Genomic DNA, 12,742 nt, shown 5'->3' with positions numbered 1-12,742 from the left:
CCTACATTTGATGGGAGTGGTAAGATGACAGCTCAAGCTTGGATTCATAAGCTTGACACATTTTTGGCACTGAGGCCAATGACAGAGATTGAAGCTATCAAATACGCCACTTTGCATTTGGAGGGAGTAGCACATGACTGGTGGTACCATGGTATGGTAACACTTCAGCATAATCAGGTGACAGAGTACCAGGACTTCGTGGATAGGTTGGTTGAAATATTTGACAAGAAAGATCCAGAGGTTTACTTCCGGGACTTAGCACAGCTAAAACAAACAGGCAACTTGGAGTATTTCATTGGTGAATTTCAGCGGTTGGCAGTCATGGTGCCAAACATTTCAGAGCGTAGATTGATAGTTCTTTTCATTGAGGGCCTATCCGAACCACTGAGAGGTTGGATAAAGGCATTTGATCCTATTTCTTTACAGGAAGCTATGAAAAAGGCAAGAAGTATGGAACATGCAGTCCCAACAAACAAATTTCAGTCCAAAGGAGCATCTTCTAGTAAGGATAACAAACCATTTTATAAAAAACCAAAGAGGACTGATTTTAAAAATGATTCTAAAGATAAAACTCCAGCACCTTTTGACAGGGAAACATTAAATGATTTGAGGAAGAAAAAATTATGTTTCTACTGTAAAGGACCCTATGATGCAAACCATGATTGTCCTCTTAGACCAAAGGGCAAAGCTAACAGAGTTATGTGGGCATACTATGAGGAATCAGAATCAGATAACTCAGACCAGCAATCTGATATAGAGGAAATAGATGGTGAAAAAGAGGAAGACAAGGCTGAAAACTTGTCTAAAATGGAGTCCAATGATGGGGAAGGAGATGGGCAACTTAGGGAAGCTCGTCTCACAAGTATTAGGCAAGAAGGGTCATTCCGAATGAGAGGAGTGCTTGCTGGACAGCGAGTCATAACTTTGGTTGATACAGGTGCCACTCATAATTTCATTGATGCTAGGATGGTGGAGAAGCGTGGCATACAAACAGAGGAGTTTGGGGGAATTAGAGTGAGGGTAGCTGATGGCTATGTCCTCAAATGTGATCGTAAGATCACTGGACTCCCATTGAAAGTTAATAATTATGACTTTAAGGCAGATTTCTATGTTGTGCCTATGGGAGATACAGATATAGTCCTTGGGATGAGTTGGTTGCATGATATTGGGGAGTTCACTCTTAACCTCAAGGAGATGGAGATGAGGTTTAAAGTGAATGGGAAGACACATATTCTTAAGGCAATCAGGGACAGTGATCTCAGGATGGTTTCTTTCCGGAGGATGGCTAGATTGATTCGACATGATCAGGTAGAGTGGGCAGCAGAGTGCATGTTGATGCCATCACAGGAGGGACAGCAGAAGATTGAATATCCTCCTGATATTCAGGAGCTTAGAGTTAAACACTCTAAGGTTTTCAGTGACATTCCACCAGGTAGACCACTAGATAGGGATATTGAGCACATCATTGAGTTAGAGGAGGGGGCTAAACCCATCATGATTACACCTTACAGGCATCCGAAGAGGTTGAAGGATGAAATTGAGAAAACCGTAAAGGAGTTACTTGCTATGGGCCACATTAGACCAAGTAAGTCTCCTTTCGCTTCTTCAGTGGTCTTAGTGAAGAAGAAGGATGGGACATTGAGGACGTGCATTGATTACAGGGTGCTTAATAGGAAGACAATTAAAAACAGGTACCCCATTCCTAGGATCGATGAGTTGATAGATGAGCTTCATGGAGCTTGCTTCTTTTCAAAGATAGATTTGAGATCAGGTTATCACCAGATCAGAGTTAGAGAGCAGGACATTGAGAAGACAGCCTTTAGATGTCATTGTGGCCATTTTGAGTTTGTAGTTATGCCATTTGGGCTAACTAACGCACCCGCTACTTTTCAGGCAACAATGAATCGGGTTTTCCATCCTCAGTTGAGGAAATTTGTACTTGTCTTCTTCGATGATATCTTGGTGTACAGTAGATCTTGGGAGGAGCACTTGGTTCACCTTGACACGGTGTTGGATATATTGGGCAGAGAGTCCTTGTATGCAAAGGAGTCAAAGTGTGATTTGGGCATGACAGAGTTGTTGTACTTGGGTCACATCATCAGTGCAGAGGGCGTACGCATGGATCCTGAAAAGATTTGTGCCATTGTGGAGTGGCCTTCACCGGTGAACCTTACACAGTTGAGGGGCTTTTTGGGATTATGTGGTTTCTACAGGAGGTTTGTGGATGGATATTCTAGGCATGCAGCACCCTTGACAGATTTGATGAGAAAGGGAGCTTTCTTGTGGACTCCTGAGGCACAGAAGTGTTTTGAGAAATTTAAGGAGTTGATGACTTCTTGTCCAGTGTTAGCATTACCAGATTTCAGCAAACCTTTTGAGCTACACTGTGATGCTTCCGGGGAGGGCATTGGAGCTGTGCTTATGCAGGAGAAGCACCCTATTGCTTATGAGAGCAGGAAATTGAGAGGGCCAGAGCGGAGCTTCAGCATTTATGATAAGGAGATGTTAGCCATTATGCATGCTTTGGCTAAATTCAGGCAATATTTGGTAGGTAGCAAATTTTGTATCAAAACCGACCATAATAGCCTAAAATACTTTTTGGAGCAGCGAGATCTCAATGATAGGCAGCATAAGTGGGTGAGCAAGTTACAGTCCTATGACTTTGACATTACATATTTTAAGGGGACACAGAATGTAGTTGCTGATGCCTTATCACGTCGGCCCCATTTGAGCTTATTGACAGACATATCGGAGGATTGGAGACACTTGATCCTTGCAGAGTATGCAAAGGATACTTGGGCAGCTAGATTCATAGATGGGACTATTCAGGACAGCAGATACACCCTTGTGAATGAGCTCATCATTTACAAAGGGCGAATATTTTTGGTTCCAGGATCAGTAGTGAGGAGGATGGTTCTGAAATCTTTTCATGATTCACCTATGGCAGGACATCCTGGTTTCTACAAGACATACCGGCAGATTAGAGAGCGCTTCACATGGAAAGGGCTCAAAGCAGAGGTACTTCAGTATGTTAGGGAGTGTCCCACCTGCCAGCAGAATAAGCAAGAACACTCCTATCCAGCCGGTTTACTTCAGCCACTTCCGATTCCTGATAGGAAGTGGGAGTGTTTGTCTATGGACTTCATCACAGGACTGCCTAGAGCCCAAGGCAGGGACTGCATATATGTGGTTGTGGATCGCCTTACGAAGTTTGCACACTTCTTTCCAATCACTACTACATACACTGCTACACAGGTGGCAGAGTTGTTCTTCAAGGAGATATTCAGATTACATGGCTTACCTCGGAGCATTGTGAGTGACAAGGACAGCAGGTTTATGAGTCACTTTTGGCAGGAGCTATTCAGGTTGTGTGCGACAGAGCTCACTCCGACTACTAGCTACCACCCTCAGACAGATGGTCAGACAGAGATAGTGAACAAATGGGTGGAGGGATATCTCAGAAATTATATAGTAGGGCAACAGAAGGCATGGGTAAAGTGGATTTATCTCTGTGAGTATTGCTACAATACCACTTATCACGTGTCTATTCAGATGTCACCCTTTATGGCCCTGTATGGGTATGAGGCACCCAATTTTATGGATCTGCTTTTGAGTGACAGTAGAGTGCCCAGTGCAGGTGATTTGTTACAGGAGAGTCAAGACATTGTTAAGACTCTCAAGGATAATATAACTAAGGCACAGAATCAGCAGAAGCAGTATGCAGATCAGAAGAGGACTGAGCGGACTTTTGAGGTTGGAGATATGGTGTATCTTATGTTGCAGCCTTACCGTCAATCCACTCTCAAGAAGAGTGGTGCCGAGAAACTTAAGCCACGATACTATGGTCCATTTAGGATTATCAAGAAAGTGGGAGAAGTGGCTTATGAGTTAGATTTACCGGCAGAGAGCAAGGTGCACAACGTTTTTCATGTGTCACGCCTCAAGAAGGCGCTAGGACATCATATTGTGCCTTCTACAGTACTACCACCCCTGGATGATGAGGGAAAACTTGTTTTGATACCGGAGGCTATCATTGATTTCAGAGAAAGGAACTTGAGGAGACGTAACATCCGGGAATATTTGGTGAAGTGGAAGGATTTGCCAGTAGAGGATGCTACTTGGGAGAATGAGGAGATTTTGCAGCATCCGGAGTTGAAGTTGCTTGAGGACAAGCAATTTCAGGAAGGGCGGACTGTAATGTCCCCACCTTTTTAGCATCTCATTGGAGTTCTTAGCCTTTACATTCTCCGAAGGCTAAGTGGAGAAATAAGGAGAAATTGATTAAATTAATTTCTTATTAAGTCATTAAATAAAATAAAATTAAAAAAGGTGACTTTATATTTAATTAATTTAATTAAAAGTGACTTAAGTGATTTATTTAAATATTTTAATGTTATTATAAAGTTATAAAGTAACTTTATAATAATAAAGTCACTTTAATATTATAATGTGTGAATATGTCTTTAATCCCACATTGGCCAAGAAAGTGTTCGAGCTCTCATAAGAAAGAATAAGAAGGGACTTAAGAGCTCATTTTATATCATCCATCCAGAGAATTGATATTTGTTTGTTATGAACTTGGGAGAAGAAGCCAAGGGTTTCTGATTCAGTCAGCCATTGGAGAGCGACAATTCTTCAGTGTTGCAACCATTTGAGGCGGTGAAATATCCACTAAATTTGGCATTTCAGGAGAGCTTCATTCTGGAGTTCTATTTGGGCTTTAAAAAGAAGGGAAGACATCTAGGGTATGCAGATTTTCGAATATATATTAATTGCAGACCTACAGTTTCATTTGGCAGCCATTAAAAATCAGAATTGAAGCAATCATTTCAAAATACAATTGCTGCTACAGTACCCGCGCTATAGTAAACGCTACAGTACCGCCGTACGGACTGCTACAGTGTCGCGTGAACAGTACCGCGTGAATAGTGCCGCCGTACGGATTGCTACAGTACCGCGTGAACAGTAATTTTTTCAAAAAAATTAAAATTTGCAGTTGGCAGATTTTTTTCAACTACTGGGACAGCAAAAATCAGGTTTTTATCTTACATTGTAATGAATTTGTTTTCCAGGCATATTGGCCATAAAACAGAACAAACATTCCCTTGATAGTTTCGTAAATTAATTCCAGCAGTAATATTATTGTTCCAGTATTATTTTAAGCATAGGAGTTTATTCCAGTATTGTTTCATTGCTCATTATTACCAAAAAAAAACACAAAATAAATCTATAAACATTCAAAAACCAAAACAAATTCAAATCTATTGCATTCAAAAGAAACAGTCAGCAGAGGAGAGCCAAGTTGGGTTCTTACAGCCTACAGCTGAGCATAGCCTCAACACGATTGGAAAATAACTCTTTTGTAAGGTTTTGCACAGCGACAAAGGTGGATCCCATGCAAGGTACAGGCCATGCCAACCCAATCTTTGAGCATGCTATTAGGGGGGACCCTACCCACAAAATATCCAATCAAAGTAAAGTTTCTAACTAATGGCATGCATTATCAAATTCTTGAATTGGAAGAACAACATCCAATGGGATATTTGGGGACATACCTCATGAAAACCTTGGAAACAAATTTCCAAGGTCATTTGGGCAAGGGTGCCATTGCTTGTTGCCAAAAACCTTCAACTCCAACAACAGCAGCTGCTGCAAATAATGAAAGGTTGAGACCATTTAAAGGGGATAAAAAACATCCGCAAGCTTAATGACAGGAAAGGGTGCTGCAATAACTGCAAGAAAAAGCACAACACTCCTGCTTTCAAAAGCAGTATGATATCAACACAAGCAAACACAAGAAACCCCAGCCAGCCAAGAACCCATAAGGACCACCAGCAGCCACAACGTACATATTTAAGTTACATTGCAGTTACAGCCATTCAACTCTTCACATTGTAACTGCCCCACAAAAACCTATTGTGACCACCTAGGATTTTCCACAAATGATATCAGCATGCCATGCACAGCTAGTATCCTTTGCAGCATTGCAATTGGGCTATTCGCATACTACATCACCGCACTTGATGACCATTAGAGTTTTGCACTCAAGCTTTTAGTGTACTGCCACATTAACACACTTGATGAAAAGCCACTTCTCCTAGGGCTTTGGGCCATTATGCTTCCTTAACAGTGCATCACCATGATTTGACCTTAATACTATTTTTACAAGCCTGCAGAAATTATCTTATGAATACTACTTTTATGAGTTTGGAGAAGCATAAACTGTGGTGCATGACTACAACACAAGACACTTGAGCAAAAAATTTCGTTTCACAAAACAGCAAATACTTAAAATACCCAATATATAACAAATATTACAAATTGTAGACTTATCGCACCAACAAGCATAGCATAAGGTTAGAACTTTTACTGAATTTGACGTTTCAAGTTTTGGGTGACAATTTAAATTTTAGAACAGTGTAGTCTGGTTACATTCTAATGGCAACAGTATTCATATGTGATTTTAGGTCACATAACGTAATGGTATCTAGAAGTGTATAAGAACTGTAAAACATCCTAATTGGAAATGTACAAACCATAAATCATGCATTTCAAGGATTTGAGACTGAAATAGATAATCCCAATAAGTGGACGTGCACATTGTGGGAAACAAAACGTAAGAAAATCTTGCAATTATAGATGGAAGAAGAAAAAGAATTTTATTTACTCCCATGACACTAAAACAGTCTATTGGACCACAAAGGAGTAACGGCATTGTGATATGTTACAAGAGTAAGAGAGTATGCAAAAAACTGTATTAGAACAGCAAGTCCATATACAAGCTGTTGCCGCTTTTTTCTGGAGGGTGAATCTTCTGTTAATTTAAATCAAAAATATCCCATCCTTTGCTAAATTTTCTCCATTTCAATGAAGGCGTGCGGCCAGACTTAACCCTCAAGATATCAATTACCTATCTTGGAAGTCGCTATCAGCCGAGCACACTCATGTGTGACGCCCATCTGTTTCCCCCATCCCTGAGGTACAAAATAAATATACTCTCCTCCTTTCATCCTTAGGATTTTACCATCTGACCATTTTTTGCATTGAGATATGAAGTTCAAAAGAAATGTACTTGTATAATTCTACAAAAAATTAAGACAACCAAATGAGAAAGATAGAATTTCTAAGCAATTCTTACAGTTGGATTTGTCTGTAAGCGAGGAACCCAGTAAGTTAGTCAAAATCGCGACTACCTCATGGTTAGAGGATATTATTCCACAACGAGTGTGTAAATCATAGTATCCATTTCTGACTTTAAAAGTGCTCAGATACAACAACAAAGTAATGGCACTCAGCTTTGTGGAGCATGTGTATGGAAATAAATTTTATAGATTCATAATTTCCATTCGAGGAGAACACATTACATAACTTTCAGTAGATAACCTTCAAATGAAGGCTATATGCAGAGCAACGGATAGTTTGGAGTTGAATTTTAATAACATTCAGGAGATCAAACAGTTTTATGAGACCAAGAGCTATAGTGAAAGTGTTTCAGGCTAACACATCTAAGATCTGTTCTATTAATCTTCAAATTTTCGATTTTTTTAATGTTAATTTTTTTATTATGAATATTTTTAAAAATTACTACTTTGTTTAGCCTCATCTCCTCAAACATGGCAGATAGTTATCCATTGATTAAAATTTTAAATTGACAAAGGCAAAGTCCAAAGGCACAAACCTCGTTGCAGATTTGTCCCTGTGCTGTAAGCAAAAATGTTTCATACTCCTCCCTGCTAAAAGAGCAACAAAGCATCAATCTGCTGAGATTCACATTCCGGTTCACCTGCACTGGCTTTTTCTTATAGCCAATGCTCCACTTCAATGGAGATGTAGGATGAGGTTGGACAAGATTAACGTATTTGTTGCTCTGCATTATCATTTCAAAATTGTCAAGGATTTGGCTAGTGACTACTTTTTTTGTTATACACCCATAGAAACGCAGGAGCAGAGTATTTTTTCTACTTTGTGCCTTGGCATCCTTTTATACTAATTAGCCATAGCTAAACGGATTTCAACGTCGAGGTATTTATATGCGAAGGACTAATCAATTATGTGTGTTTCTGTGTTTTCTAAATAGAAGTAGTTTGACATGTTATTCAAAGAAAATTATTTTCAAAATTGTGTATATTATAGCATGGAAGTTAAAGAAAATAATTTTACTTTACTTAATCATATTTATATGTAGTTTTAAGAATCTTTTTTTAATTTTATGTTATTCAAGTCTTTATGTTAAACTAGATTCATAGTCATGAAACTAAATTAGTATAATTATGTGTGTGTCAAAATGATCTTAAGACTTTCAAATTTCAAATTTAGATATTGGCCATTATCTACCCCCTCTAACTAACTATTGAGATCTAGTAAAGTAGATTCATAGTCATGAAATTAAATTAGTTTAATTATGTGTGTGTCGAAATGATCTTAAGACTTTCAAATTTCAAATTTCAAATTTAGATATTGGCCATTGTCTACCCCCTCTAACTAACTATTAAGATCTAATTAAAGAAAGAATTGTCATTAATGTGTGTGTTTGGGTGTTTGCCTTTAAGGATAAACCTAATTCATTATTATACATCTATGAACATCATATGAGAGCTCTTACTTTTGACTTGTATCATCACATAGAGAACACATTCTAGAGCATCATTGTTGCATCATCTACTTATAACAACATTCAAACATCTTTGCAAGTTTGCATGTTGTCTTTGATATTTGTTTTATATTGTTGACTTAATACTATGGGTATTGATTGAGGGAGAATCCCCTAGCCTAGCAATCCCTTTTATTTTGTCCATAGACACCACCCATTTCAAATTCCAATTTAATATCTAGGAAAAAGTGTATTATACACCTCACATAATGTTAATAATGCAAAATAAATATTTATTTATAGTGCATCTAGAGATGTGGCTACCACATGAGATAAGCAGTCTTGCTCGAACATGCATGTTGTGTGGGGCATTAGACAAATATTTTAATGTGGGAATCACATTGGAAAAAATATTTAATTTTGGGGTCATGGTTTAGTGACGGCATAGTTTTCAACTCATGGTTTACGTAATATAATTTTGTCATTTTTTTTTTTTTTTTTTTTTTTTTTTTGAAGAGTTTGTTTATGTAATACAACTTAGTGGTTTTTTAAGCCTGCACGGGTAGGTGAGTTGGCTTGGGCCATGGGTTTGCTCCCCATTGGTCTCGGGTTCAACTCCCCTCCCGAGCTTAAGAGGGGGGATTGCTTGCAGGTTGTGGATCCTCCCCACAGGGGATTAGTCTCGCCTCAACTTGCCCCTTGGTTGGGTGATGGGCTAGGTCGCGGGGATACCCCTGACATATCAAAAAAATATATATATACAACTTAGTGGTTTTTTGCAAGATTATTTATAAAGGTGTAATATGCACCTTTTTTTGTCTTCTATTTGAGTTTGTTTTAGAAAAGTAGACGAAGATGTAGAAATAGATTTTACAATAATATTATTTGCAACAATTAAACAATGGAAACAACTATTCAAATATAATATTTCAAGATACCCACAGGTAGCAATAATTTTAGAATTATTTATAAAACTAAAAGTATAATATAGCATTAAAAAATTCGATATTTAGATAGTGAAATCTCATCACAATGAAATATCAAGCATACCCATTTGACATTTTACAAGTAACTTTGAATAATGACTGGAAATTAGCAAACTAACAACATAGATTTGGATGCCATACTTCAAGGTGAGATCTAAAATTCATAAAATGAATTTCAATGCAATGTCTTCAAATTGTCCAAGAACCCTATATGTCCCTCCTACAAACTTAATCACCCCTCCTCAATCTTGTACGACCAACAAAGGAAGAAGGTGTAGTTAGAAAAGAGAGCTAACAGATAATGAAAATCTTAACTCAAACCTACTCTTCTTGCTCCCAAATATGTTCTTGAATCTTCTGATATTTATGAGTAAATAATCACAAAAAATTATGTATAAATGTGATTCGTGAATGAAACCAACATTAGTCTTCCAGGTTAGATCTTTCACTAACGAAGAAGATGTTCCTTGCAAGGGTTTTTGTCCTCGCAAAGCCATGGGATGAATGAATTCAATCCAATGGAGTTCTTAATCAAATATCAATCCCATCATATTAAAAAATGAGCTCCAAATGCCTTTATAAAAGGTCTCCCCATTTCCCACCCCACTTTAGGGTTACAATAGTTTAAATAAATTAAACTTCACCTTATGTCTCCCCTTTTTGGGCACCCACACCTAGAAACAATCCATTAAATAAAAACAACTTAATATTCCCTAGGCGCCCACTTAAGCAAAAGTTAACTTTATTTAAATTAAATAATGCTAAAGCAAAATCTTTAACTTAACTTTAATATTTTAACGTTATTTAAATTAAATGCTCTAGACCATATTAATTGCCAAGATATCATTATCAAATGCAACCACCAACATTCCCATAATAGAAATACTACCAACTAAGTTAGTGTCCAGCCTATCACTTATGAAAAATAGTAAATATGAATAAATTGCCTGAATCCACTCTAGAAAAGGTCATTATGCAAATCTAAACTAATTGAGCTCAATGCAACACCAATCATCGCCAAATAAACTGGATTGAATTGTCACAATGAGTCTCCTAACCCTAACCTATCAACCTATGGGAATTCATTGAATAGGCTAACGGTCTCCTAACTATAAGTTCTTCAGAACAGTACTTTACAAAAAGCAAGCACATTAGTAGTTGTTTGGATTGGTTGGATTAAGCATCTCTTGTAAGTTATATTTCTGATTACAAGAAGCATGGAATGTGATGAGGACTACATGATTCTCATTCACAAATTCACATATTCACATAGAGGAGTGCAACTAAGTTGTTTGATGCTTCAAATGCATTATACTTAGACTCTATAAGATGCATTCTAATTTTATTCTTAAAATAATACATCGAGTTATGTGGGTGTTTTTGGAGGCTAATTTTTTCTTGAAAAGTTATTTTGAAAGTACAACTTGTGTTATCTTGTGGGTATACCTTGTTATTTTTTTACATATTAGATTATGAATACCTATTTAACATTTTTTTCATGAGATTTATATGAAATTGGTTTTTGTATAACCTACTTTCATTTGATATCAAAGCGTAACTTTTAGTTTGTAGGAAGAGACATCTTTCTAGTATTATTAATCATTTATTTGGGTAGAACTTGTGCATAGTTGAAATAGTAATCATGCAAGAAAATATTGAACACATTTCAAGGTTTTAAATGTGTTTGTGAATTTGAAATTATTATACACCTGGCCTCTCAAATTAAAATAAACCTCACCATTGAGTCCAAAATACCTAAAAAATTATAAATCAATAAGATTTGGACTAACTACAACACAACCATTTTGGGGGTTTCACAAATTTGTGGATCACACTTAAATATGTATAGTACATACTATTATGCACAGTTGCAAGCATCAAATATGTAACTAATATAAAGAACATAAATCTACATATAAATCATCCTACATCACCCTACATATAATTGGCACATGAAATACTTTCTAATTGGTTGTTGAATACATTAGCTAATTTCACTACTATTACAAAAGGTATGGTGAACTCCTAGTTTGTTGTCAAGTATGGGTCTACCATCAAATCAATCATCATCACCTAAAATAGAGTGTTAAGGATTAAAAGTAAGTTAAATTGATGATCAAGGACCATTTGGATTCCTTGATCACAAGGGGGACAAACCTTATTCCCAACTAGAAAGTGGGGTACAAGGCTAGCCTAGTTGGGTTGTGTCTATTCTAGCTCCAAAATGAACCTTTCGTACAACGTGTTAGCGACAAGTTAGTCAATCGCAATCATTAATTGGAAAATTGATGGTGTAAAACACGCAACTAACACGCATGTTAGTCAATCTGTACTGTCATTTTGGAGTCATAATAGACGCGTCTGCCTAGTTGTACCACCATGGCCATGGCCTTTTGCCTTCTAAGTTGCTACTAAATTTCTCTTCTTATTGCATCAAAATTTTTATTTAATATTATCATGGATTGTCTACATCCTTTATTCCAAAAAAAGGTAATTTATCAAATTAATTTTAGAGGAAATATAAGATTGGTTAATTAAATATTCAAATTATATTTAACTAACATTAAAAGGATAATTAAATGAGTTAATTTAATAAAATTATTGTTTTACTGGCAGCATTCTCACATATCCTTTAGCAAGTCCTCTAGATGGATCTAATTAGTGAATGAGAAGAGTGATCAAATTAACATTTATGAAACTTTGAAGGACATGATCTAAAGGTTTTCCCAATCTTAATAACTTGTCTAGTAGTTTGAATATTTCAAAAGAAAGAGTATTAAAAGTAGTAGCCATATGATTAGCATTAGGTTTGGTTGTTTTATTTTATTGCACCATTAAAAAGTATTAGAGTTTTGAAATTTGAATTTTGAAAGGGTAAGAAAGTGTGAAGGATTTATGTGAGGACCTATATTCTATACCATTGGAAACAAGTATCTTGGATTCATGATTCTTGGCATGAGCAAAAAGGTTCGTGAAAAAAACACAATTGTTCAAACAGACATAATCTTGAATTAGAGATAATTATCCCTTAACAGAAATAGTTTGCAATAATAATGAGGTAGGTAGTGTTTAAATTTATCAAATAAAAGATTAAAATTAAATGATATGATTATTGATGTGTTCATAAGAAACTTGAACACACAAAAATGAATTTGAAACGTTACTT

At 36.6% G+C, this 12,742-nt stretch overlaps 1 protein-coding gene across 1 annotated transcript in view; it reads right to left on the bottom strand.

Annotated features, from left to right (window-relative positions):
* Positions 1–8,006, bottom strand: part of LOC131077104 (uncharacterized) — a 120,302-nt gene extending 112,296 nt beyond the window's left edge. The window contains exon 1 of the mRNA XM_058014533.2: positions 7,679–8,006. Coding sequence (XP_057870516.2) covers positions 7,679–7,879 — 201 coding nt within the window. The 5' untranslated portion in view covers positions 7,880–8,006. The remainder of the gene's footprint in view (positions 1–7,678) is intronic.
* Between the last annotated feature and the right edge of the window lie 4,736 nt (positions 8,007–12,742).

This window comes from Cryptomeria japonica, chromosome 9, assembly GCF_030272615.1.
Source record: "Cryptomeria japonica chromosome 9, Sugi_1.0, whole genome shotgun sequence".
Lineage (NCBI taxonomy): Eukaryota > Viridiplantae > Streptophyta > Pinopsida > Cupressales > Cupressaceae > Cryptomeria > Cryptomeria japonica.
The sequence above is the reverse complement of the archived record's forward strand: the minus strand, read 5'-3'. Positions and strand labels throughout refer to the sequence as shown.